The sequence below is a fragment of the Triturus cristatus genome, chromosome 11 (genome assembly GCF_964204655.1).
Source record: "Triturus cristatus chromosome 11, aTriCri1.1, whole genome shotgun sequence".
NCBI classification, from domain to species: domain Eukaryota; kingdom Metazoa; phylum Chordata; class Amphibia; order Caudata; family Salamandridae; genus Triturus; species Triturus cristatus.
This window is the reverse complement of record NC_140594.1, coordinates 156941897-156968658: the sequence shown is the minus strand read 5'-3', so window position 1 is coordinate 156968658 and position 26762 is coordinate 156941897. Positions and strand designations below refer to the sequence as shown.

Genomic DNA, 26762 nt, shown 5'->3' with positions numbered 1-26762 from the left:
TGTACACTGGCATTCTCGCGGCCCGGCTGGCGCCGCATATGGCCTACCTGGTTGAACCGGATCAGGCGGGCTTTATTCCACAGCGGCAGACAAGCGACAACACTAAGCGCATCTTGCATCTGATCGAAAAGGCATCTCGTACGCAAGGAGAATACATGCTCTTGGCCATTGATGCGGAGAAGGCCTTCGACAGGGTGCACTGGCCATACCTCGAGATGGTTCTGGAGAGCGCCGGGCTTGGGGAGAAGCTACGCACCAGGATCTTAAACTGCTACCGCTCCCCCATGGCGACGGTCCGGGTGAATGGCTATACCTCCTCCCGCTTCCCCATTGGGAGGGGTACTAGGCAGGGGTGCCCCTTGTCACCCCTCCTGTTCGCGCTCTATATGGAACCTCTGGCTTCAAGGGTGCGGAGGCATCCCCTCATCACGGGGATTAAATTTGGAGGCGACACCCATACCATTAGTCTCTACGCGGATGATATACTGCTTTCCCTATCCAATCCAATCTCAGCTCTTCGCGCTCTTTTCATCGAACTGTACGGCTTTGCGCGGGGATCAGGGTTTAAAATCAATTTGGAGAAATCCATGGCACTTGACGTCTCACTCTTCTCCCACACCCTGGCCCATATCCAGGCAGAGCACACTCTGAGCTGGGCAGCTGCCTCGATTCCCTATTTAGGCATTCACCTAGCTCCGACCCTTCAGGCCACCGCGGACCTTAACTACTCTAATCTCCGCTCCCGCATTCGATCGGAACTGCGCAGATGGAAAACTTATACGCTCTCCTGGCTAGGCAGGATTGCGGCCATCAAGATGACGGTCCTCCCGCAGGTCTTGTACCTCTTCCAAACTCTTCCCCTCCGCCCACCGTCCGACTGGCTCCAACAGACCCAGACGGACCTGGCGCGCTTTATCTGGCATGGCCGTAAGCCCCGATTCCGACATGCAGTAGCGACTCTCCCGCCGGAGCGGGGGGGGGGGGGGGGGTGGGGGTGCCCGACCTCCAACTATACTACCATGCTGCTCAGCTTAGATACTTAGTGGAATGGCACCAATTGGAATCAGAGAAACACTGGCTGTTTCAAGACCAAGCGGTAGCGGCCAGACCGCTGCAGAGCATCCCCTTCCTTCGTAAGCAGCATAGACCGCCCAATCTCTACGCCTCCTACATCACGGGCACGGTGCTGGAATCCTGGGATCGCACTAACCTTGCCCACCGACTGACCTCCTTTCCGTCACCGCTCACCCCAATCTTCGACAATCCAGAGTTCCGCCCTGGTGCGGACGCCCAGGCCTTTCGCGCCTGGCGCTCCTCCTCTGGTAGGTCCCTGGGTTATCTTTTCGATTTTGACGGCATAATCACGTTCCAGCAACTCAAGGAGCATTATGGCCTCCCGGAATCAGAGCGCATGCCATATTTACAAGTCCGACACTGGGCACTCCACCAACAGGTTAGGCCCCAGGCGCAGCGTCTCCTGACCCCTTATGAAAAATGGCTGATGACGCGCACGTCCAATAAGAAAATAATCTCTGACCTCTACAAAATGCTTCTGGACTCCACCGCACACACATATAACGCAGGCCGGGCTCGGTGGGAAAGGGACCTGGGCAGATCCTTAAGCCACAAGGAATGGGACGGTATCTACAATAGAGCGCGGCACTCTGCATACCACATGGGTCTCACGGAGACTCACCAAAATTGCCACTTACTGGTATTATACGCCAGAACGCTTGCATCGCTTTGACCCTCGCCGGAGCGCGCTGTGTTGGAGGAACTGTGGAGAGGTGGGCACCCTAGTGCACGTTCTATGGAGCTGTACCTGTATACAACCATACTGGTCCCAGGTTCTGGACGACATTGACCTGCACTTTGAGACAGAGCTACCGCGCTTCCCCGCGTACATTCTTTTGGGCTTGCCCAACCCATTGACGTACCCACTCAAATCCCGGAGGGGTAGGCTGATGGCCATCGCCTTAGGCGCAGCGACACAAAACATATTGATACACTGGCGCTCAGCCCAGCTCCCGACACACTCTGGATGGCTCCAGAGACTCTGGGGGGTGTTGGGTATGGAGAAACTCACACTCACTTTAGCTGGCGGAGGATCCGAATTCCCAGAGTTGTGGAGGCCCTTCCTCACCCTACTGGTGTCTGAATTCCGTGAACTGACCTGTCCCCGCTATCTGCGGTTACTACGCCTAGCAGACACGCAGATTCCGAAAGATACTTCCCAGAATCGCCGCAAGCGGCGGCGTTGATCCTTTAGAGGCTGCCCCTCACTTGACCAGTTGTAGCGGACGAGGGAAAGGGAGGGGGGAGGTAGCATTGGGGTTTTGTATGATTTTATTATTTTTATAATTTTCTGTCCTCTGTTTGTTTACCACCCGTAGTTTAGCTACGCTTGACAACCCAGTTGCCTCATTGGTATTGTGCCTCTAGAATCGAGGGTGGTTGTTGTTCAATGTTTGCTTGAAATCAATAAAGAGATTTAAACCATAAACTGCAGCTTCTGGTGCCAGCCAGAGACCGCGAATCCAGCCCACTCTGCACCCGCCGGACCCGGCCTAAGCTAGAGTGGAAAAACACCACGCGGAGGTCCCCCCAGCGATTCTGACCCAAGATCCCACGAACCCAGACCTGCCTTAAGCCTTCAGACGACGCCTGTAGCCTCATTCCAGAGGACCCCCCTACCGCGGGTAGGAAAATACTTGAAAAGGCACCCCTTCACCCAACGTCCCACAGCCTTGTGTGCTCAAACCAAAGGTGCCTAACCCACCCACGACATCCCAACTTGCACCTCAAAGTGGTGGTCGCACCCAGAAGATCCTCGTCCCCGAGCCTGCAGTGTTTTTGTCCCGGAGGTTCTCCATTGAAAACAGGGCACCCAACCTCAAAACAGCACCCGGCAGCCCTAGTTCCGCTGAGGGTGCAACAATGCATCACTGACCCTGGGAAACCAGAGTCTAACCCCAGAACCTTAACTCCCACAGTCGATTACTTACCTGTGAATCGTTAACCTGTTTTCCTTCCATAGGATAGCATTGACACTTTTTCTTCAAAAAGTTTAAGTGTGGAGTTTTGAAACCCAATACAATTCTTTAAAAATCGCACAAATAACCAAAACGTGTTTACTCGCATGTTTGCAGGAAATGTCCCAGTGCTGAATCTAGGTATCCAGCACGGAGTTAGAAAAGTAACATAAAAAGTAACTTACCTGCAATTTACTGAAAATGCCTATTCATTACAATGTACTGTATTTGCCAAGTGTTGCATACTACTGCTCCCCTATAAATCACACAAAGTACAATTTCTATCGCATTTTCAAACTGTCCTATATACAGTACCTTATTACTGAAACTTATTTAATGCTTACCCGTACCAGGCCGGTTTGGTTCTAAAAATAAACAGTATACTTGTATACAACAATTGGTCTAGAGTTCAGTTCTTGAGTGTGTGAATTCATTTGCTGACTGAGTGGGTACATCAAATGCTTAACACTGTCCTCTGATACTGCCTTACTGCTTGAACAATCTACCACTTTAGGGAGTAAGGGTCTACCTAACTTTAACCTCTGCCTACCTCTGGAGACCCTTGGACTCTATATACGCTGCACCTCACTTTGGCACAGTACATATAGAGCCAGTTTCTTAAAAAGATTCCACATAATCACTCAGTCTCCAGTCTACTACCCTCTAGGCACTGGCTAACCATTCGACAATATATCCAATTTAAGGCTCTTTGTGCAGCCCATTGAGTGTACTACAAAAAAAGGCCTTCAACTGATACGGCCTTTGGTGCAGCCCTACATTCCCATGAGGATGTTGAAATCCGGAACTTCATTTAATATGGTAATTTCAAAAGGCCAGAAGTGGAAGTAGATCTTTTGTCTACCAGGCCTCAACAATCTGGAATTCCTTGCCTATTAAGAACCGCAAGATCGAAAATGAATCAATGATGCGGATATGGTGTAATACATATGCTCTGTTTCAGCACTGGGGTGGCATCGGGGTAGCCATGTGCTCTATAAATGCCTAGAATCAAATGGGGAGTAGGGGGTTGGAATCACTGTGCATCATCTAAAATTAGGACATACAATAGCTTAAAACAGGAGTGCCTTTTGGCCCCCTATCTTTCACTCTCTATCAGAATGACCTCACATGCTTATGGGTGGGAAGGGAGCCCTCCGCCCAAACAACCCTCCCACCCAAGACTAGGGAGGCAACCTATCCCATGCCTATTATACACGGATATTGTTATTCTATATCTAATGCCAATGGGTTTTAATAATGGGATATCCCTGCTTCAAGAGTTCTCAGCTGCACACTTTAAAAAAAATTAATTTTAAAAGTAAAATTGTGATTTAAGAAAAATTGGTTTCGGAACCCGCTATAAGGATTATTGGTATATTGAAATTCATAAATTGAAGTCATGAAATGTAACTTATTTGGGGAAGATTTTCACAAGCAATTTATTGGATAAGGAGCAGATTGCGCAGAATTCTTATACTACTGCTCAGTGAAACCGGGTATGAGCTTTTTACAATGCTGTTGGTCACAGACACTTCGTACATCTGTTATCGGTATACAAAGCTAAAGTTCCACCATCCTTATTGTATGCAGTAGAAATTTTGCGGTTAGAAAATGTTTTTTTTTTCTCAACAGATAAGGTCAGATCTTAATGGAAAATTTGTAATTTAAATACATGAGCAGCTCGAGCAAGCAATACCTCTGAATGTGGAATAATTAGTGCATGTATGCAGGTACTTGCTAAAGTGCATCGTTGGGGTTACAGGATCATTTTAAGTGAAGAAAACTAAGATTTCATGCGCAGAAATTTTCAAAGGACAGAATAAAGCGCTATTTTACAAGAATTTAATTTCTGTTTTGGAAGTAATTTAACTTAAACCCGGAAACAGTTTGCTCTTGGTCAGCTTAAAACAGGAGTCTGGGAGGGCTAGTTTTATCAGGGCTTCTGAATTTTGTACGAAGAGTAGATTTGATGTAATAACCTCTTCTTGTATGGTGAGGACTCCACAAAAATATTTATTATGGAACATTGATCATCGAGCCTGGTGCTTCATGATGTTATTACGAATGAAGAGGTTACCTTTGAATTGTATAACAGAAACATGGCGAAACCCAGAGGTAAAGCAAAGAACGAGTGATTGCTGCCGAAAGGACAACCAGGATACGGACCATGCATATCTTGCTAGCCCAGCTTTGCACCAACCTTAATTTTTTTAATATAATGTACGTTTGGTGGTGAAAACCCATACTTTAAAATCTGAGCCAGTTAATGAAAAGGACACATTGTGTACATTTTTCCCCAAAGATATTTTAGAATGGCTAAAATATTTTAGAGAGGAAAAATGTGGGTATGATTTCTATAGACTTGCGTCCTAATGTTTGGAACAGTTTATGAAATTTTGGTATCTTGGTTCTGCACTCATCTATGCCCCTTTTTGGACCAGCAGATTTCAAGTTTCCAATGTAGAGATGGTAATAGTAACTCGTGCTCGGTTAGGAAATTAATTGTTATTTGCATTGATTTGATGTCCTACTGGAAATTGTGTACATTTTCTGGTGACCTCGTTAGAGATCCAAATCCTAAATAAATAACAAAAAATAATAGCCATCCACAAAGCAAACAGGTTTTTTCAGGTTGCCAAAAGTCTGTGCCCAGTTACAGGTAACTACTAACAGGGTGAATGCCACTACATCAATTACACTACAACACTAGAACCACAAGGTGAATTTAAAAAGGAATTTCCACTATCCCAATTCAACCAATACATTAACCTTTATATTGTAAGCAGATTTTGATCCAAAAACATACAGCCCTATTACTTATTCTTTAATATAGGTTAATTAACCTTATCCGTGCACAAATATCTTCCATTATATTTATTTTAATTTGTCAATATCCTAACCCTAAAATGTGCCCTTAAATGTAATTCAAATAGAATTACAGTTCACCCAACCCCTAATCCCATGTCTAACCCTTAAATATTTGCATTCGATTTTGAAATACATTTATTAGTTATCCCTTATCCAACACTAACCATCAAATTAATCCCAAATAAAGTTGAACAAAAATCAGGACAAATATTATCCATTATGATGATGTAGCGTAACAATATGAAGATGTAAATGTGGTACACATGGATTTATTGTAAGAAAGTGCGTCTAGTGTAAATCCTACGACACTGACAGGTGTTCAGCCCTCAGACCTTTGTTAAACACTTCTACTCCAAGGCAGCTTGTTCAGGTTTACGCAAGTCTGTCAAATGTTCAGATAATGGCAGACATGTTGGAAACATCCAAGTTAAATACAATTAACACACTGCACTGTGCTTAGTGGTCATACAACTCAGTACTAGATGGAACTTAAAACATTTTTAATTAGAATACATACATGTAACAATTCATACCTGAGGCTTAACATTAAAGGAGGTTTGCTCATGCTTCGATGTCTCATGTTGAACATATTTATTAACTAAATCTGTGACAAAGTCCTCAATATCAGTATGATATTGCCTGGAAAAGAAAAAACAAACAAAGTTAAAGGATGAGTAATACATACTGTTAAAGAAAAAACGAGATTGCTTGCAGATTATGTGTGAAGGTATTTTTTGCAGCCATACCAAATGTGATAACCTCTAGAGAGCCCTTAAAAAAAGTACTCCACCCAAACTGGAAACACTTTCAGGACATCTTCCACCTTTGGAAAACTGCCATGGTTTTATTTTACGCTGAAGATAGCAGCACGGTAACACTCAATGCTTTAAAATACCAGACCGGTTTCTGGAACCCTGTTAAAAGTTCTTCAAACCTGCTAAGTAATGGCAAGAAAAGAAGGTGTCAAAGTTGCTGTCTCTCTGAAATGGCTAGGTAAAACACACGGTCTTGATTAAAGGGCTTAAACATGTTTGCTAATCGCTTGATCAACTCCACCCCCGTTCCACTACAATGCCAAATCTAATTAGTTTCTCCCCTTTTAACAACTTGATTTGCATTCCATTTTTCCTTTCATCCTACTGACTTACTTCTCATATTCATCTGTTTACTCCTATAGAGCAGATCTACAACATCATATTTTACACATGCCCAGCTTCTCAATGTCATTGGTCCTCACTTCCCCCGCAATCCCGAACTTCCTTTCCCAATCGCTCCCACCTACCAACCGGTCTGCAATAAAGAGAAGTCACCAAAATGGACTTACTAGACTTAAAAGTTGTCAACAGCTGTCAAATTAAGGTGCCAATTCCGATCCGGTAAAAAAATTCCCCGTCCGACTCGTATCCGGATTTTTTTCCGTCCGAATCGTCAAAGTAGCGTACAAACTGCCAAGTACGATTCGAACGGAAAAAAGTCCATACGAATCGCATTGGGAAGATTTCCCCACACGTCCTCGGGTCGGGAAAAGTCACCGACACGTCCCCGGGCGAGAAACCCACCGTGCGGAAAAATAAAGTCCGACTGCGCAAGTACGATCCCTCCCGTCCTCCCCATTTCACAACCGTACGCAAAAAACACCGTCCGAACCGAACTCCCATAGCAACCATGGAGACATGTGCCCGCATACGCGCCGAACACCCCACCACCCCCCGCCCGCGTATGTACGCCCCGAACCCCCACCCGTGTATGTACGCACCGAACCACCAGCCGTGTATGTACGCACCAAACCCCCCCCCCAGCCCTGTATGTACGCACCGAACCACCAGCCGTGTATGTACGCACCAAACCCCCACCCCAGCCGTGTATGTACGCACCGAACCACCAGCCGTGTATGTACGCACCAAACACCCACCCATGTATGTACGCCCCCGAACCCCCCCCCCAGCCGTGTATGTACGCACCGAACCACCAGCCGTGTATGTACGCCCCCGAACCCCCCCCCAGCCGTGTATGTACGCACCGAACCACCAGCCGTGTATGTACGCACCAAACACCCACCCGTGTATGTACGCCCCCGAACCCCCCCCCAGCCGTGTATGTACGCACCGAACCACCAGCCGTGTATGTACGCACCAAACACCCACCCGTGTATGTACGCCCCCGAACCCCCCCCCAGCCGTGTATGTACGCACCGAACCACCAGCCGTGTATGTACGCCCCCGAACCCCCCCCAGCCGTGTATGTACGCACCGAACCACCAGCCGTGTATGTACGCACCAAACACCCACCCGTGTATGTACATACACGGCTGGGGTGGGGGTTTGGTGCGTACATACACGGCTGGTGGTTCGGTGCGTACATACACGGCTGGGGGGGGGTTCGGGGGCGTACATACACGGGTGGTGGTTTGGTGCGTACATACACGGCTGGGGTGGGGGTTCGGTCCGTACATACACGGGTGGGGGTTCGGGGCGTACATACTCTGCTGGGGTGGGGGTTCGGTCCGTACATACACGGGTGGGGGTTCGGGGCGTACATACTCTGCTGGGGTGTGTGTTAGGTGCGTACATACACGGGTGGGGGTTTGGTGCGTACATACACGGCTGGTGGTTCGGTGCGTACATACACGGCTGGGGGGGGTTAGGGGGCGTACATACACGGGTGGTGGTTTGGTGCGTACATACACGGCTGGGGTGGGGGTTCGGTCCGTACATACACGGGTGGGGGTTCGGGGCGTACATACTCTGCTGGGGTGGGGGTTCGGGGGCGTACATACACGGGTGGTGGTTCGGTGCGTACATACACGGGTGGTGGTTCGGTGCGTACATACACGGCTGGGGTGGGGGTTTGGTGCGTACATACACGGCTGGTGTGGTGGTTTGGTGCGTACATACACGGGTGGGGGTTTGGTGCGTACATACACGGCTGGGGGTTCGGGGCGTACATACCAGGGTGGGGTGGGGGTTCGGGGCGTACATACACGGGTGGCGCTTGGGTGCGTACATACACGGGTGGCGGTTCGGGGCGTACATACACGGGTGGGGGTTCGGGGCGTACATACACGAGTGGGGGTTCGGGGCGTACATGCACGGGTGGGGGTACGGGCCGTACTTCCACGGGTGGGGGTACGGTCCGTACATACCCCTGCCCACGCTCTGCGTGCCTGGGTACGGGCCGTACCCATGCCTTTGGTGTGTGGGTACGGTGCGTCCCACCATTGTTGCGGGCCGTGGGGTCCGCACCGTACACAGGCCTTGGGGGCGTGGCTACGGGTCGTACCACGCGTACCCCTACATGACCCCAGCAATGCTGGTACGAGCTGTACCAAGGCCTTTCTGACGTGGGTACGGGCCGTACCGCTATTGTTGGAGTGACGTAGGGGGACGCGTGGTACGTTCCGTACCCACGCTCTTGCGGCCTGGGTAGGGTACGTACCGGTTCGCGTGACCATCCACTTCCGTTGTGGCGGACGCTTGCGTTGCTGGCCTTGCCCCCACCCCCTGGAAGTGACCAGGCCCTGATGGTCAGGTATGTCCAGGCCATGTGTGATTTGGTACCATGTGTTGGTGTTGTGTGTCCTGCCCCTGCCCCCCCCTTTGCCCCTGGTTGTTGTGCTGACCTTCTGCGGCGTCTGCGTCGGTTCCTGTACGCCAGGTGGACTGCTAGGAGGGCAGGGATGGCACGTAGGTTCGGGTCCATGTCTGTTCGTCGCGTCCAGCTGCTCCTTGCGTGTGTCGTCCTGATTTCCCGGCAGTTTTTGGCAGCCGGTAAATATTTTCCGTGCGGGATGACGTCGGTTCGAATCGTACTTCCTGGTTCGTGAAACGTAGGCTGGATGCGTACCGACGTCACGTCGGCTCCTTTCAGGATCGGAATTGTGTTTAGTTTCTGTTCGGTCGGTGTTTTGTTCGAATCGTACGGAAATGGTGTTTCCGTATGAATCGTACTTGCATTTTCGGATGGATTTCGCACCGGGTACGAGTCGGACGGAGAAAAGGCTCCGTCCGACGGTTCGTACCCGGTTTTTACCGGATCGGAATTGGCACCTAAATGTTTAAGATTGAGGAGTACTAAGGACATTTCCAAATACATGCTTGTTAAACCAACTACAGTCTTCAGCATCCATCAACTTAACACCACCAGTTTCTGGTGCATCCAAATACAGAGCGAAAGATTTTAGACTGAACACAATAAGCCTGCTCACAATGTGCACACGATGCATTTGAGGCGATGTGACAATCTGCTCTGCAGCAGAAGGACATGTTCTCGGGGAACAAGTAATGAATTGGTCACTAATCTTGACAGTTTTGCAACTAAAGCATTCTGGATTCACATGCTGTGCATTAGTTTGCCATCTAGTGAATTGGTCCACAATTATCTGTTACCATTTCATTTTTTGAGTGGGAGCTGTTGACGACCATTTGGTCCCTCCTATACTGACATCAGATGCACAACTACTACAGATAAGAGTTTGCTTTGCAGCGTGAATCAATCTCAAGTCACATGCTGTGCATAAATTGTGTAGCAGCAGTCCCTCTCTCACGGAAAGTTGGGTAGAAAAAGGCTTTTTATTTACAAACCAGTACTGGAGTACTTTGTCTCGCCTGCGATTCCATGTTAGCTTGTATGTTCACACCACAGTGTTTAGTGAAGGCATGCATGGAGGACATTATAGCTGCCATGCAGAGAGGGTCGCTTCTTCCATGTGGAGTGCACTCTTCCTCCCTCTTCTATCGTCACCCCCCACTGCCATGTGGCATTTTGGGAGCACTTGAATTATATGATAATACCCTTGGAAACTGGTGACACCCTGGTTGTCGGGCAAGAGAAAAACTCCTTGTTGACTTTTCTGATTTATTTGGTTTCCTTTATATAATACATCACCAACCTCCTGATAAGGAGTACGCGGAGAGGGCATTCTGCCTGCAATTTAGGGTCCTGGAAAAAAGCTGGCAGTTTACAGCACGACTGATGTGGCAGTGTGAGACCACCTTGGCTAAGAAGTCGGTTATCAGCTCTATTTGATCCTTATGGATTTAAAGGTAGGGTTTCTACACTATGTCATCCGGCATAAGGATGCGAGGGGCCCTAGGAAGCCCGTCTTTAGTGTATGTAATTGTAGTCCAGAGCTGCGCATAGGTTGAAAGGGTGGCTTCATGAACTGCGTTAGCATAAGTTGCAGGTTCCACATTGGTGTGTGAGCTGTTCTCTGCGGCGCCAGTCATTTTGCCTCTTCTAGGAATCTTTTGATAACTAGTGTTTTGAAACAATCTTCCTATTACTCTTTGTGTATGCCACAATACCCGTTTAATGAATTTTAAGAGAGTCACTTGAGAGCCCCCACCCACCAATCCAGTAAGGTAAGTTAGATATTTCAAGGTAGTGCCATCCTCCGTATTGGTCTGGGAATCTACTTCTGGTGAGCACCAGTATCTAAATCAGTTCCATTTAGAGTGTAGCACTTCCACTTTGTCAGTCTCCTCTTTAAGTACTGCCATAGTTCTATGTGGTAGCTCAAAACGACCCAGTTCTTGGGAGTCCTTAGGAGCCATGCTTCGAAGTGTAGTGCTTTTGCTTCTGGATGAAAAATCAGACACTTGTGCATGGTAAGTATGCCTTGCTGGGCTAGCAGTGACATGACCCAGTCCTCTGCTAACTGCACTAGGGTGGAGAACTATGGATTTGGCTGGACCACTGGTGTGCATTGAGGATTAGGGTAATTAGTGCTTACTAGTATTTCTCGATCATCAACGGAATAATTGGGCGGGGGGGGAAGGGGCGGAGGATAAGCACATTCCCCTTACCATATTACTGACACGGTATTCACCAGCAAATGGTGGCTTGGGTATCTGGATGGAAAGTTATGCCATTTTAAATTTCTTGGTTTGCCCCCCCCCCCCCCCCCTCCCCCCCCTATGTCGGCTCCTCATCCTGTGTGGGATGCATCAGCGGTTATTGTAACAAAGGGAGTTAGGTGTTTAATATGTCGGCCTGCTGTGATTCTCCTTGCATTCCACCACTTTATTAACTTGTGTACTCCATCTATAACAACCATTAGATCTTCCCTGTTGCCTGGGACCATTGTCTCTGCAGCGACTCATGTGTAGTCTGGCATTTGGTATGAGTCGTCTACATAAGGCCATCGCGTCCATCAGCTTCCCCACCATCAAAGGTTGCCTCTTCTGCTATAGGCGATTGTGCTCTATAAATTTCAGGATTCCCTTCTCTACAGGGAATGATTTCCCTTCCTTGGAGTTCAGTGTCCACTTGGAATGTCTCCTCACAGTACGAGCAATGACTTCTTTCTGGTTTATGAAAACCAAGTTGTATAATGTTCTGATTAATGGCCTTATGCTGTCCTGGAATGGTTTGAACAACTTTGCCTTAACCATCTAATCGTTTCCGTAATGGTGAACATGGATCCCTTAGTGCCGATTTGATCCCAAAAGCGAACATTTAACTGGTAATGCACATGGTCTATGACAAATTGCAGGAAGGAATTTTTGCCTGTTCATAAGCAAGTGGAAGTATGCATCTCGGTGGTCTATGGTTGCCATGTAATCCAATTTCAAATATGCGGGATATCCTCCTGCAGAGTTATCTTCTAAACCTTCTGCCTTTTGATTAACCTGTTGAGGGCCCCGAGTTGTAGGAAACTGGCTCTATATATACACACACTACACCAAAATGAGGTATCGAGTCCAGGTGACCCCAGAGGTAGGCAGAGGTTTAAGTTAGATAGAACCTTACTCTCCATTTGTGGTAGAGTGGTCGAGCAGTAAGGCAATATCAGAGGACAGTGTTAAGCATTTGATGTACACTCAGTCAGCAATTGAATTTACACACAAGAACTGAACTCTAGGCCAAATGTATTTGTATAAAAAAAATATACTGTTTTATTTTTAGAACCTAGCAAGCGTGGCACAGGTAAGCAATACTTTATAGTAATAAGTTTCTGAATGTAGAACAGTTTGAAAATGCAATAGAACTTATACTTTGCTTGATTTACAGGGGATGCAATAGGTTGCAACACTTAGCAAATGCAGTACATTGAAATGAATAGGCTTTTTCAGTAAATTACAGGTAAGCTACTTTTTACGTTACTTTTCTAACTCAGTGCTGGATACCTAGATTCAGCACTGGGACATATCCTGCAAACAAGTAAATAAGCTTTGGTTAATCCGCCGATTTTTAGGTCTCGTCTGAGCTAGCGCATGCGGTGCCCTGCGAGACATTTAGTAAGTGGCTTTTAAAAGTGCTGCCACGCGCTTCTGCTGGCTGTTACGAGCGCAGCCGCCAGCTTTCAGCACCCGATCAGGTGCCATCTGGCTTGCCTTTATGGCTTTCCTTTGCCGCACGCACCACTCGCAGGCTCACCTCCTGCCCCCCCTCTTAGTTAACAACCCCTCCCCAGAGCGCGTCTCGTGGCCCAGCGTCTTGTTTTAGTCCCAAGGACACAGCCTTGGAGTGTCTCATGTCTGCGAGGTCTCGTAAGCTGTAGCACTGACTTCTTTTGTGTCTGACTAGCCTATATTGGAAACAGACTGTCTTTTGTTGTTCTCTTTTCCATAAATGTAAGTGTTTGAATTTACCCCAGTAGAGGGCGTGGCTTGGCACTTCAAGATGGCGGTCGCATTCTAGGAGTGCTCTGGACCCCTCCGTCATCCGTGCCACGATCCGCCGACATCTGCAGCCTTCTGACTCCTAGATATGCACCCATCAATTCCTGGCAGCTTGCCTTACCCGTTTGAGCAGTCATCTGTGGTGATCGGCCCGCTCCGACATCTTGTGGCCTGCTCTCCAGTCTCGCCTCACCCATAATGGCAGCGCTCGCTCCCTGTGTTGCCGGGCCTTGAGGGGCAGCCCGCCACCGGAGCTGATCATCGTAGGTGTAAAGGGCACCGCTGCACCTCCACAGAGCCCCTCACCCGCGTGGGGAGGAGACTGAGAGATCTGGTGAGAGCGTCCTGGAGTGGGACACCGGACGGTGCGGCTCGGCCTGCAGCCTCCTTCCGGCGCTGCCCCTTGCCTCCCTGCCGGGGATTTGGCGATCTGGCGGTGCCGGGCTTGACCGGAGGCCCGTGCTGCGGGAGCCCGAGATAGTCTGCCGGTTCAGACAGAGGGCGGCTCCTACGATGTCCCCAGGCCTGGACACACCCGTGGGCTCTGGGGGCCTCCGCTGCTGGGTCCGGCGGCCGCAGCCCACGTGCCAACTCAGATGGCCTTTGATCTTCGCACCCCCCCCCCTCCGGTGAGTGCAGTGAGGGGAGTCGCTGGGCAGCAATGTGCAATCCTGCCTGAGGAGGAGGGGGGGGGGGGGCAGTAGTGGTTCGGCTGCACCACAGAGCAGCGGGCGGTGGGGGGTCTCCCTCCCCAGAGTCGGACCGCGATCGTGCTGTGGTTGGCCGCGTGGTCCTTGGGGGTCCCCGCCTGGAGGCCGGCTTCCCTGCTGCAGTCCTTGCGCCCGATAGCCCAAGCATCATCCGGGCTGGGGCCTACCTTCCACCCTCCAGGGAGCACAGTGTTGTGTGCGGACGGCGGCGAGGGGGTAAAGAGTCATCCTGCCCAGTGGGGAGTCTCTGCTGCACCAATCGAGCAGCGGGGTTGCCGGAGGGGACCTCCACCACCCATTCCTCCGGTGCGCCGCCTTGGCTCTTGCAGCTTTCACCCCAGATCGGCTCTGCACTTGAGGCCCCCAGGCTGGTTGTCTGACCCCGGCCCGGGGCCCGGTTCTTTCCAGGGCCCCTTTCAGGACTGCTCCTCGCGATCTCTGCTGCCTGCTCCCTTTGCTGTCAACGTTGCCACACGTAAAGCCTCACAGATTCAGCCTGCCATTGAAGGGTTGTAGACCGGCCACTATATCGGGTGGTGGGAGGCACGGAGGTGACCTAGTGCCGGCCCTTCCCCCCCCCCCTTCATTGTTGCCCCGTCTTTTCCCTCCTCTGACCCTGGGCCCTGGAGCTATCCACCATCCTTCAGGCGATCAGCACGTCGCAATCCTCGGCGTAGAACAAGATTGGCGAGGTGAGGGTGGCGGTGGCTCTCATCCGCCAAGACCTGCGCAACGCTACGGCACGCATCGCCAAAGACATCGGCCAGCTCAAAACCCAGGTGGCCCGCCTCCAGACTCAGACCTCGGAACTCCATCAAAGGGCCAAAGATGCCGAAAATAGGGCACGGAGAAACAACCTACGCCTTCTGGGGTTTCATGAGGGAGTGGAGCAGGGCCATGCAGACACATTTGTAGAAACCTGGGTGCGCTCATGGATGCCCAAAGAGACTTTCGCCCTGGTTTCCCGTGGAGCGAGCCCACCGCTCTTTGGCTCCAAAGCCCACCCACCTGGAGCCACTGCTCGACCAATTATCCTGAGAATCTTCAACTTCCGGGACAGAGACGCTATCCTGGGGGCGGCCAGGGCTCTTGGTCCACTGCAGTATCAGAACTCCAGAATTATGGTTTTCCTGGACTTCTCCAGGAAGGTGCAGACTCAACGCCGATACTATGATTAAGTCTATCTGTTCCTGCTGCCTGCGACGGACTGTCAATTGCTGTCTGGGGCCTCCATACTGCCCAGGGCTATCTCGGACCGCTCCCCCATCTCCCTCCGTCTCGGGACCTCCCCTGCTGGCATCCGTGCGACGTGGCGAATGAACGCTTGGTTCCTGCAGGATGCCACATTTGTCGAGTCCCTCGGACGGGAACTGCGACTTTCTCAGCCAATGTGGGTTTGGTTCCTTCGCTGGGAACACTATGGGAGGCCAGCAAGGCTGTGGTCACGGGGTGTGGCCAGAGGCTTGGTACACGTGAAACGCATGGAGCAATCTGCTCAGCTCGTGCAGCTGGAAGCCCAGGCAGCGCAGATGGAGGGAGTCCAAACTACAGGCGACAGCGACGACTCCACTCGGCAGCTTTCACTGATCCGCGATGAGAACCGCCAGACCTCGCTAGAACCGCTAAAATGCTCTGGCGATCCTCGGTGGTACGAGTCTATGGCTGGGGCGACAAAAATGGCAAATTGCTTCATAACTTAGAGTCTTATCCCAAGGCTAACCGCATCATCCCCGAGATTCGGGATGAAACCGGGCCTCACCACGTGACATCCCATGCCATTGCCCAAACTTTTGCAAGATATTACGCGTCCCTCTATGCAGCCCACCCTCCTCGGACCTCCTGGCAGATCTGTTGGCTGGGACTGGAACCCACCTGCCCTGCCTTCCCCGGACGGCCTCAGACTTTGGACCGTCCTTTCACCCCAGATGAGATACATGGAGCCATCTCACTGTTGCACTCCGGCAAGACGCCCGGGCCCGTAGGTAACCCCCAAGAGTATTGCGCAACCTATCGTGATGAATTGGTTCCCCACTTAATGGAGCTGTTCAAGCACGTGGTAGACGAAGGATCCTTCCTGCCCGAAACTGATCTGGCCACTATTGTGGTCATCCCAAAGACACAGCCACCCTCCCTTGACTGTGCGGACTATCGCCCTATCTCTCTCATCAATACAGAGGTCAAAATCTTCGCCACTGTGGTGGCCCAACGGCTCTGTCCCCACCTGCAAGACTTGGTCCATCCAGACCAATGCGGATTCATGCCTGCCAGGGGAACCCAACACTGCATACGCCGCCTCCACCTGGCCCTTGCCCACCATCATCACCTCACCCCGTACCTGGCTCTGCTTTTCATAGATTTTGAAAAAGCATTTGATACGGTGGACTGGGGGTTATCTCGATGACGTTCTGGAGAAGATGGGTTTCGCCCCCCCTTTCCGTCGCCTTATTCGGGTACTTTACTGTAAGCCCAGGCACGAGTCCTCGTTAACGGCGAGCTATCTGAGACGATACTCATCCGGAGGGCCAAGGCGGACCTCAGGAAATGGCAATCCCTCCCTCTCAACCCCCTGGGCAGAAGTGCCCTCTTTAAAAATGATGATCCTCCCCCGCTTCCTTTATATATTACAAAATATTGCCACCCACCTTCCCGGCAACTGGTTTCGGGAATTAGATGGCATCTTCACCCGGTTTTTATGGGGTAACGGGAGGCCACGAATATCTCTAGCACATTCCTGCATTCCCCCCTTTGACGGGGGCATGGAGGGGACTAATCTCCGCCTCTACTACCTGGCCACGAGGCTCGACGTAATCCACAACTGGTTGGCGGGCAGCTGGTCCGATCCAGCGTACCGGGTGGAACTCAGGGCAATGGACTTTGTGCAGATCCAAGCGTACCTGTACGGAAACCCCGTGCGGCAGGCTCTGCCCCCAATCACTAGGACTGTGCTTATGGCATGGCGTACAGCCCTCCAACATGCAAGATGGGACCGGAAACTCACCAAACAGACACCCCTGTGGAGTGGAACCTGGCTGCGCTAGGTTTCATCCCTCCAGGACTTCCGTCGTTGGGATCTCGTTACTCTGAGACATCTGGGTGGGGGACCATATCAGATCTTTTGCAGACCTACAAAAACACCATTCCCTCCTTCCCTCGCAATTTTACAGGTACTTACAACTCAGGCATGCACTCCACACACACATTCCGTCTCCCACCTCTCTCCAGGAATTTAGCCCCTTGGCGGCCCAGGTGATGATGGGGAACCTAGTGTGAGAAAGTGGCTCTGTATATACTGTTCCCTAATAGGTACAGTGTATACAGAGTCCACAGTCCCCCAGGGTTTGACAGAGGCTAAAGTTAGATATAACCTTACTCTCTAAAGTAGTAGCTTGATCGAGCAGTAAGGCAGTATCAGAGGACAGTGTAAAGCATTTGTTGTACACACTCAGTCAGCAAATGGTCTCACACACTCAATTGAACTCTAGGCCAATGGTTTATATATAAAAAAAATATATGCTTGTTTTATTTAAGAACCAACACTTGGCATTAAAATTTACTTCCCCAGAATGAGATGCTTTATATAAATACTTTTACAATATGCAACTGATTTTTGTAAACAGTTACAAGTGGTTGCAATAGGCAACACTATTTTAAACACAACAATGCATTGAGCTCAATGGAAATTTCTTTTAGGATTACTTTTGGAATTCCAGGACTGGATCCTAGATTCAGTCCTGGGTCAGTACTTGGAATCAAGTGATGAAAGTCGACTTAATTACTGTGATGATTTTTAAACAATATTTAGCTATTTTAAAAGTTGACACTTACAAAATATTTCAAAGAAAACAGTCAATGATTCCCTATGGAACAAAATTCAAGTTGCAGGTACAGTATGTTCTCGTTACTTTTGTAATCCAGTACTGGGTGCCTAGACTCAGTACTGGGACCTTTATCCAAAACAGGTAAGTAATTACGTTTTCAGATATTATAATATTTAAACATTGCAGAAATTGACACTTAGAAGAAATTTCACAGAAAAACAGTCAATGATTTCCTATGGGAGAAAATTGGGTTACTGGTAAGTACAGTTGTAAGTATTTTTCAGAGTCAGTGCTGGGCACAAAGATCCAGCACTGGGAGCTCACCTAAGAGCAGGTGAGTATTTTCGTTACTCGGCTGATTTTTGGTGAATATTTTAAGATTTGAAAAGTCGACACTTGGAAGAAGTTTCAGGAAAAGGCCAGTCAATGTTACCCTATGAAGAAAATAGAGCTATCGGTTTAAAGGCAAGTACTCGACTGGCAGAGTTGAGGTTCTGGACATAGACTCAGGGGTCCCACAGGGTCAGGTAGGTACAGTTGTTTCACCCTCAGCGACTCTAGGTCGGCCGGGTGCAGAGAGAGTTAGGCCCAATGTTATCCTATGAGGGATAGGGGGGGGGGCCCTTGGTTGGTGGCTGCTGACTAGCAAGCCACGCGGCTGTGGGAGCTGGGCTCCTGGTCACTTACTCAGGGCAAGTGGGGAGGTGTAGAGGTTGCACTGCCAGGGCCACTCGGGCGGCTGGGTGCAGGGTGCTTTTGAGCCTTCGGACGCTCAATTGATTTCAATAGGAAATCTCCGGTTTAGAAAAACTGTAAGCTCGAGGACGAGGATTCTTCAGGTGCCACCACCACTTCGAGAGGTAAGTTGGGTAGTTGGAGGATAGGTAGGTACCCCGGGATTGGGTACAGGGGGCCGCGGGGCGCCGCGTGCAGGGGTGCCTTTTGGTGTCGGGAAATCTTATCCTCTGTTGATCGCGGTAGGGGGGGCACCTTGTTCTGAGGCTGCAGGCTTCTTCAGGAGTGTCGAGGGAGGTCCTTGGGTGCCGGACTTGGGGTCACAGTTGCCGTGGGGTCATCCTCGTGGTCTTTGTTCACTCCGGCACTGGCCAGGCTTGGCTGGTGCAGAGTGTGCTGGGTTCGCGGTTCCGGGCTGCTGCCAGGGATTAGAAGTAGGTTTTGAGTAGAGCCTCTACTCATGGGAGTCCCAGGGGCTTGGAGCCAAAAGGTAGCCAGGTCCCCCGGGGTTTGTGAGGTTGCTGGCCACAAGAGATGCCGGGTTGGAGCAGGTTCGAGGGTCGACAGGCCGGTAGGGCTGGGGCCAAAGCACTTGGTGTCTTCCTCTTCTTAGCAGCTGCAGGTCTTCTTTCTTCTTGCTCTTCTTTGTATTTCGGAATCTGGAATCTGTGGAAGGAAGGTTCAGGGTGCCCCTAAATACTAGATTTAAGGGTGTTACAGGTAGGTGAAGGGCAGGGACCAATGGGTCCCTGTCCTGGGGTGGGTACACCCCCTATCCTGCCTCTCTACCGTGGGAGGGGGGCAGTAGCCCCGATAGGGTAGGGCTTCCCATCTTCAAGATGGCGAGAGCCCGGAGATGTGCTTCACCTCGCCTCCCCCACCTGAGGGGTGGGGTTGGCAGGCTGGTACATCCCCTGTCCATATTTGGGGTTTCCGGCCAAGCTTCCCGCCAGAGTGGTGGGTTCCAGTGGCCTGGGGAAGCTCACAAAGGCGGCATGCCTTTAAAGCTTCCCCCTGCCCATCCTGGGGGAGGAGATCTAGCACCTCGCCCAGGATATGCATTGTTGCAGGCACAGGAGAGCAGGGGCTCTCCCACCCAGGGGTCCAGCAACATGTCTGCTGTGTGGCAGCCTAGGCAGCCTCAGAGCAGACGTGGATTGTAGGTTAGGTTTAAGGGGCATCTCTAAGATGCCCTCTGGGGTGCTTGGTACATTAAATCCCACACTGGCATCAGTGTGGATTTAATGTGCTGAGAAGTTTGATACCAAACTTCCCAGTCTTCAGTGTTGCCATTACGGTGCTGTGGAGTTAGTGTTTGACGAGCTCTCAGCACCATGTACTCTTAAATGGCAGCACTGCACTTGCAGTGCTCAGGAATGGACCTGGGTACTGTAGGGGCACAGGGCTCCTGCTCCCACACCATTGGCATAAGGCACCCAGCTAGAGGGGTGGCTGAGGTATGCCATGGCAGTGTAGGTGATGGGCACGGCACACAGGGATGTGTGCCATGTCGACTTTGTTTTGTCTTGCACCCAGACACCCAGCCTGCAAAGGCAATGTGTGTGTAAGGGTACAGGGCCTCTAAGGGTGGCACAATGAGTGCTGGAGCCCTTAGAGGCCTTCCCTGGTCACAAGGCCCTGGGTACCATTTACCAGGGGCTGACATGTGGCCAGGGTTTTGTGCGTTTTAGGGAAGGAACATAGGCCCTGGGCACCTGATGGGCAGGGGTCCAGGGCACACACAGTCAAAAGTACATTCAGCAAAATATGGGGGCATACCATGCAAGAAAGATGGCACTCTCACACCTAAGCAGCGGGAAGGTGTCACGGATTTACCGATCCCTGGTGAACAATGGCCCGCGTCCCTTGATTGGCTCAGAGTCCGCTGGGAGGGGTGGTTGGGCCCCTTAGAGGAGGCGGATTGGAGAGACACCCTTATGGCCCCCAAGACCTTGACAACCTCCTCCAAGTTGCGTCTCGTCCAACTCTACTACCTCCATACGGCATACCTTATTCCAGCACGTCTGCATAGCGCCCACATGCGACCCTCCCCGGCTTGCACGCATTGCACTCACGCTCCCGCAGATTTTTACCACGTGGTTTGGCAGTGTACTGCTCTGGCGCCATTTTGGAGAGGGGTGGAGCTTGAGCTCACACGAGCCCTTGGGTGGGAGGTTTCCCACGAACCCATTACGCTTGCTCTTGGGGGTGTTTGATGGCCTCGATGGATCCAGGGCCGATAAGCGATTCCTGGGAACGGCGTTGGCGAAGCCGGATATAGCGGCGCTTTGGTACCAGGCCAAGTCACCTACTGTGAGGAAATGGAGGCGGGAAGTGGACTGGGGTGGGGCCCAGAAGAAGACCCTCTGAGGCCCCGAACTATTTGGCAAGGTGTGGGGCAAATGGTTCAACCTATTACCCGCATGAAGGTTTTGAATGCGTCGTGTATTTCTGTAAACATATGTCGTATTCATCCCACCTGTGCCTCGTGAGTTCCAGTCGGCTTTTCTCGAATGTAATTCATCTCAATAATGTGCTTGAGAGGCAAGATGGACGCTTAGTGCCTCGGCTCCGCCGTAAACCTCCTCTCACTACACCATCCTGTCATCTATCCTGACATCCTGCACCGGGAACCAACGCTCCAGGACTGGCGATCCCTGCCGCTGCTTGGTGGAGCCCCGGCGCTGCCTCCGTCCCGACGCTACAGCTTCCGCTGCTTGGGGCCCTGTGACACTCCCGCGACCGGGGACTGAGGTGGCCCAGACGCCGGCATTGCGTGACTATACGTCCGGCCGCGGCTCACCGGAAGCGGCCGAGGCGGCGATCGAGTGACGGCAGCGCTTTGGCGCCAACTCATCGGATCTCCTCTCGAGGGTGCGCGCTGCACTGCTCCTTGGCGCTGTTCCCCCCCCCCCCCCCCCCGAGGCACCCCCTGGGGGCATATCAAAGGAGACGAGCCTTGCTGAGGAGACTCCGCCAGCGCCATTGAGGAGGTGACTTCTTCCCTCGCCATCCGTTTCGAGCGCTGAGGACTGCCGGGGGTCGCCGGAGTGGAGTGTGCCCCGAGTGCGGAGAGCGAAGTTCCCTGCTCCAAGGTACAGCGTGGGAGTGTGACTGCGGGGGGACTGCGGACTGGGGCGCTCCCTCCTGTGTGCCCGGCTGCCTGTGGCGGAGTGCCTATGTGCCCCATACGGGAGCTATCTGAGGCGCGTCTTTGAACTCGGCGCTGAGAGTGGCCTGTTCCCGGACCTTGACTGACATTGCTCCCTGGGGCCCTGGCGGCCCGGCGCGCTGTGACCCCCTGCTGGCCCTCAGGTTCACGCAGTGAGTGCATGGTGAATCGGGGGTGGGCGAGCTTCCTTGCAACTGGCGGGACCCTTTACGACCTCCTACAAGTGTAGGCGGCCACAACGTGGACCTCTCCTGGCCGGGGGTGTGCGGCAGAGATAATTTACGGACGCCCCTTCTTTTCAGACGCCATTCCCACGTTGAGATCTCGACCGCGCTCGCTCTCCTCTAGCGACGCCGCTGGACTGGCTGGGGGCAGCGAGATGTCTGGAGCTAAGGGGGCCAGGCCATCTCAGCAAAGCAAACTGGATCGCTATGCCTGCACAAAGTCGGACCTGCCCGACAAGAGGGCGCAGGGAGACATGCCCAAGAGTGGCGCAGATCAAACGCCCCCTGAGCCCACTATGAAGGACCTCATGGCAGCCATTACGGGCATTCGCACGTCTATAGACACTCTCTCCTCGGAGAGGACGCTCATCAGGGCCGACCTCGCCAATTATCGAGAGAAAGTGCAACAGCTTGAAACCACCACCACAGGCCTCATGGGCGATGTGAGAAGTTGGCCTGATGTATGATGTCACTAGTTCTAGTGTACACCTTATATCAGTCCAAATACCCTTATGGTGATTGGTTGTAAAGTCAACCTTATAGACCAGCTATCCTAGTGGTAGCATGGACAAGAGCAGTCTTAGGCTAAACTCTGAATGGCATGTGAAGCCAGCTGTGATACCATATATAATCCCTTGAATACCAAATGAAAGGACACCACAACAGATATATATATAAAATAAAGTGTATTTATTCTAAGCAAACCCTCAGCACTCTTTATGAGCTTAGAGGTAAGTACAACACAGTCTTATTAATGCATACAGTAAGTCACACAGGTAAGTAATACAGTTAGGCCCTAGGGGCCACGCAAACCATATACTAAGTAAGTGGTATAAGAACCACTGTCACGGAAATAGAATAGGCCTAGGGAATCGCTGGGGCTACACTACACTAGCGTTAGTTAGGAAGTGGGAGGCCCACGGGATTCGTGTGCAGAGTGGAAACACTCACGCGTAATGCGTAAAAGTCAATAGCAATAGTACAGTTTAGAAAACGGTAGATTTAGGACACTTCCGGAGTAGCTAGGAAGTTGAGACTTGAAAACTAGACACTAGGATAGTCACTATCCTGATGAGCACCGGAGTACCCAAGTTACCTAGCCCACAGGCTGCGGGTGCATAGGGGTGAAGATGCGTCGTTTTCGTCGTCGACTCCTATGGATGCCTGAAGAAAGATGCTGACAGGCAGTCAGTGAAGAGTGTCCGGTGGATCCCAAGGCTGGGATCAAGAAGAGAAGAAACCTGCAAGCAGAAGGGACAGAGTCAAGGTCACTAGCCAGTGACCACGTGGAACCAGGAAGGAACCAGGCGATGTCGTGAAGAGTTGCAGGTGAAGGTGAAGCTTGTCGCTGCAGCCAGGAGGACCAGGAAGCGTCGAGGACGACCAGGACCAGGAGGCGAGCTGTCCCACGAAGGCTCTTGCTGTCGGCGGCGGCGAAGTTGGACTAGGACTCACCAAGCCTTGGCAAGCGGAACCCACGAAGAACAAAGGACTTGCTTCTGGTGCAGACCAGGAAGGTCTGGGGTGCTTCTTCTTTGCAGAGAAGCGGGAGCCAGTCTGGAGGAGCCAAACCAGCGCAGAAGATTTCAGGGAGCGTCGTCACAAAGGCCACTAGCCAGCGGGCAAGCAACCGGACAGACGCGGCAAGCAGGAAAATGCTGAAGGGCCCCACGCAGGACTCGTGGAGTGTGGGGGGCTGGTCTTCGGTGCAGATGGTGCTTGGGGTTGGGGCTTCTCAATCCCCGGTGCACAACTTCGAGGGTACCTCAGAAGCTGCGCTGTAAGTTACTAGCCACTTTTCCCAGATAGCCGGTCCCACGTCGCTCGTCGCCTCCACGGATCTCAGCTCTGCTGCAGATGTGGATGAGGGTCGGAGAAGTCTGGAAATCAAGGCTCTGGTCGGGCTCTGCAGTCGGTTCCTCGTAGAACGGTCGCAAAGCAAAGGGTAGTCTCTTGATGGTGCCTGTTTGCACAGGGTAGCCACTCCTTGGCTACAAGGGAGATTCTTCAGTCTTCTTCTTTCGTCGAATGTCGAAGGTCCAGAGTTTCTGTTCAGTTTTGCAGGTTCAGGATAATCTAAAGTCTTGAGGCCCAACTCCCACTCTTATACTAATCTGGGGGGCTGGGATACCTGCTAGGTCACGCCTTATGGGTGGGACCTGGGAGGGGGTGGTTACACCCACTTCCCTTTGTCCAGTTTCGCGCCAGAGCTGGGGCTGGAGTGCCCCAGCGCCGGTTTGAACTGGACTATGCAAGGAACACCTTGTGTGCCCCAGGCATGTCTCATTCCTTTCAGCCCACCCTGCCCCAATACACTAAAGTCTGTCTGGGGAGGTGCTAGCACCTCCCCAAGCAGGAAACCTATTGTCCAAGCCTCCCTTGCCAGGATCACTCCCAGCAGCAGGGGGTCAGACTCGTGTCTGTGGCAGCAGCATCCATTTTGTGATGCTGAGGCTTTGGTTAGAGTTAAACAGCAAAGTAGGATTTTAACATGTCTCTCCCTCTAGAAGGGAGGAATAATATCCTCATCACCAGAAATGGTATGGGGGTATTATTCCAAAGTGTTAGACACCTTACACAACATGTTTTGATAAAGCCAAACCATAGTTACCATAACCGCGAGGATTATAAGGCACTTTAAGAGTATATGGTAGGCTATATCATAGAACAGCTATAAGGACATGGTTCCGAAAGCTGCAGACAGGCTCAGCTCATGCTAGAGCACCATCTCACATGTTACCAAGCACTCTGCCTCCAGGATTGTTAAGGCCTGACATAGGAGTGACTGATAGGTACACATGTGTCTATATATAAGGGTAGATATAGGCATACTATATCTAAGCAAGGGGTGATTACACGACCTTGCCCCAGCTGAGTGATCAGCCAGTTGTGTCTGATTGGAAGGCCAGACCAGGGGTGGCATAATACATGCTGCAGCCCCTGGGAGGCCTAGGGTACACCTATGCCCTGGGTACCTAGGGTACACTGTACAGGGTCCAATAAGGTGATCCTTACCAATTGGTTATGTACCTAGGGTACATGGAGTCCATTTTAAAGAGAGAGCAGACAGCCTGAGACCCTGAATGGCAGGATCTCAGGCCAACTAAGTCGAAAAACCAGCTAGACACTAGGCAAAAAGTTGGGGGTAACCATAGTCAGATATCCACCTTCCTACAGGCGATACCTCTCAGCTTCAAACAGAGGTTGCGGAGCTTCAGGCCTTCCGTAAATTTGCAGAAGATAAGCTCGATGACTATGAGGGAAGGATGAGGCGCAACAACGTCCGTGTCCTAGGGGTGCCGGAAAAAATGGAGGGCCCTGCTGTTGACCTATTCATCGACAACTTAATCACGACTAAACTGCAACCTAAGGGACTCTCCAAGCTCTTTGTTGTGGAAAGGGCACACAGGATTCCGGGGGGCCGCCCGAGGCCAGGGGCGCCACCCCGCCCCATACTGGCCCGTCTGCTCAACTACCGCGACAGGGACACTATCCTCCAGACCGCCAGAGTTGCCCCCCCGCTCCGCCTTGATAATGCGACTATTACCTTTTTCCCTGACTTTACCCGCGGGGTGCAGATGCGTCGCCGCACGTTTCAAGAAGTCAAAAAACGTCTCCGGGCCGCTGACCTCAAATATGCCATGCTCTTTCCAGCGAGATTGCGTGTAGAAGCGGAGGGGGAAAACACACTTTTTCGACCATCCAGAGGCCGCATCGGACTGGCTGGACAGCCGAGGAGACCGAGTAGGGAGCGGCCCCTCGGGTAGCTGATTTGCGGGAGGCGGGGGCGTAGCAACACTGACACGATCTCGATGTCGCTGTCTTCCGGTATGTGTGGAATTGACCTGAAGACTCCCCTGTGGCGCCTACTGCTGGGACTTGTGCTTCACTGGGGCATTGCAGGGAACTGCTCAGTCTGACCCTCCTGAACATTGATTCCGATGTGATTACCATTGAGAGTGAGGATCGGGGCACGGTTGAAGCCTCCCCCCCACGTTCTTTCTTTAGCTGTTTTTTCTCATTTTGTTTGATGGGCGACAGGCACTCTGCATTTGTTGTTCAGATGGGCAGTTTGAGGCCCAGAGTGCAGGGAGGGGGGAATTTGGGAGGGAATGTATTTTTTCTTGGTTAGTATTTATGTTAATGTGTTCAACGGCATGGTCTCTAACTTTACACCGCAACCGTATGCACCACCGACACACAAATGGGTACGCAACGCAACAAGGAGGTCAAAATCTTAAGTTGGAACGTTAACGGGCTGGGGGACAAGATCAAGCGCAGTGTAGTGACCCAACACGTCAAACGACTCTCCCCGGACATAGTTTTACTCCAAGAAACGCATCTGCTGGGCAACAACTGTGGGGCACTGAATAGGTGGGGGTATTCGATGGCGGCACATGCGGGCTTCACGTCTGGGTCGAGGGGTGTGGGCATCATGGTTAGGAAATCCTTCCCATTGTCGATTGTCTCCACATTCACAGACGACCTTGGGCGCTACGTGGGTGTCACAGGCACGTGGGAGGGCCACACTACGACCTTCCTCTCTGTTTATGCACCCCCTGGACTGCAATTGACGACTTT

General features: G+C 51.5%; 1 protein-coding gene across 4 annotated transcripts in view; it reads right to left on the bottom strand.

Annotated features, from left to right (window-relative positions):
- Positions 1-26762, bottom strand: part of ZCCHC8 (zinc finger CCHC-type containing 8) — a 399429-nt gene that overhangs the window by 339206 nt on the left and 33461 nt on the right. For all 4 annotated transcript variants that reach the window (XM_085635064.1, XM_085635063.1, XM_085635065.1 and 1 more), the window contains exon 4: positions 6434-6539. In XM_085635064.1, coding sequence (XP_085491190.1) covers positions 6434-6539 — 106 coding nt within the window. The remainder of the gene's footprint in view (positions 1-6433; positions 6540-26762) is intronic.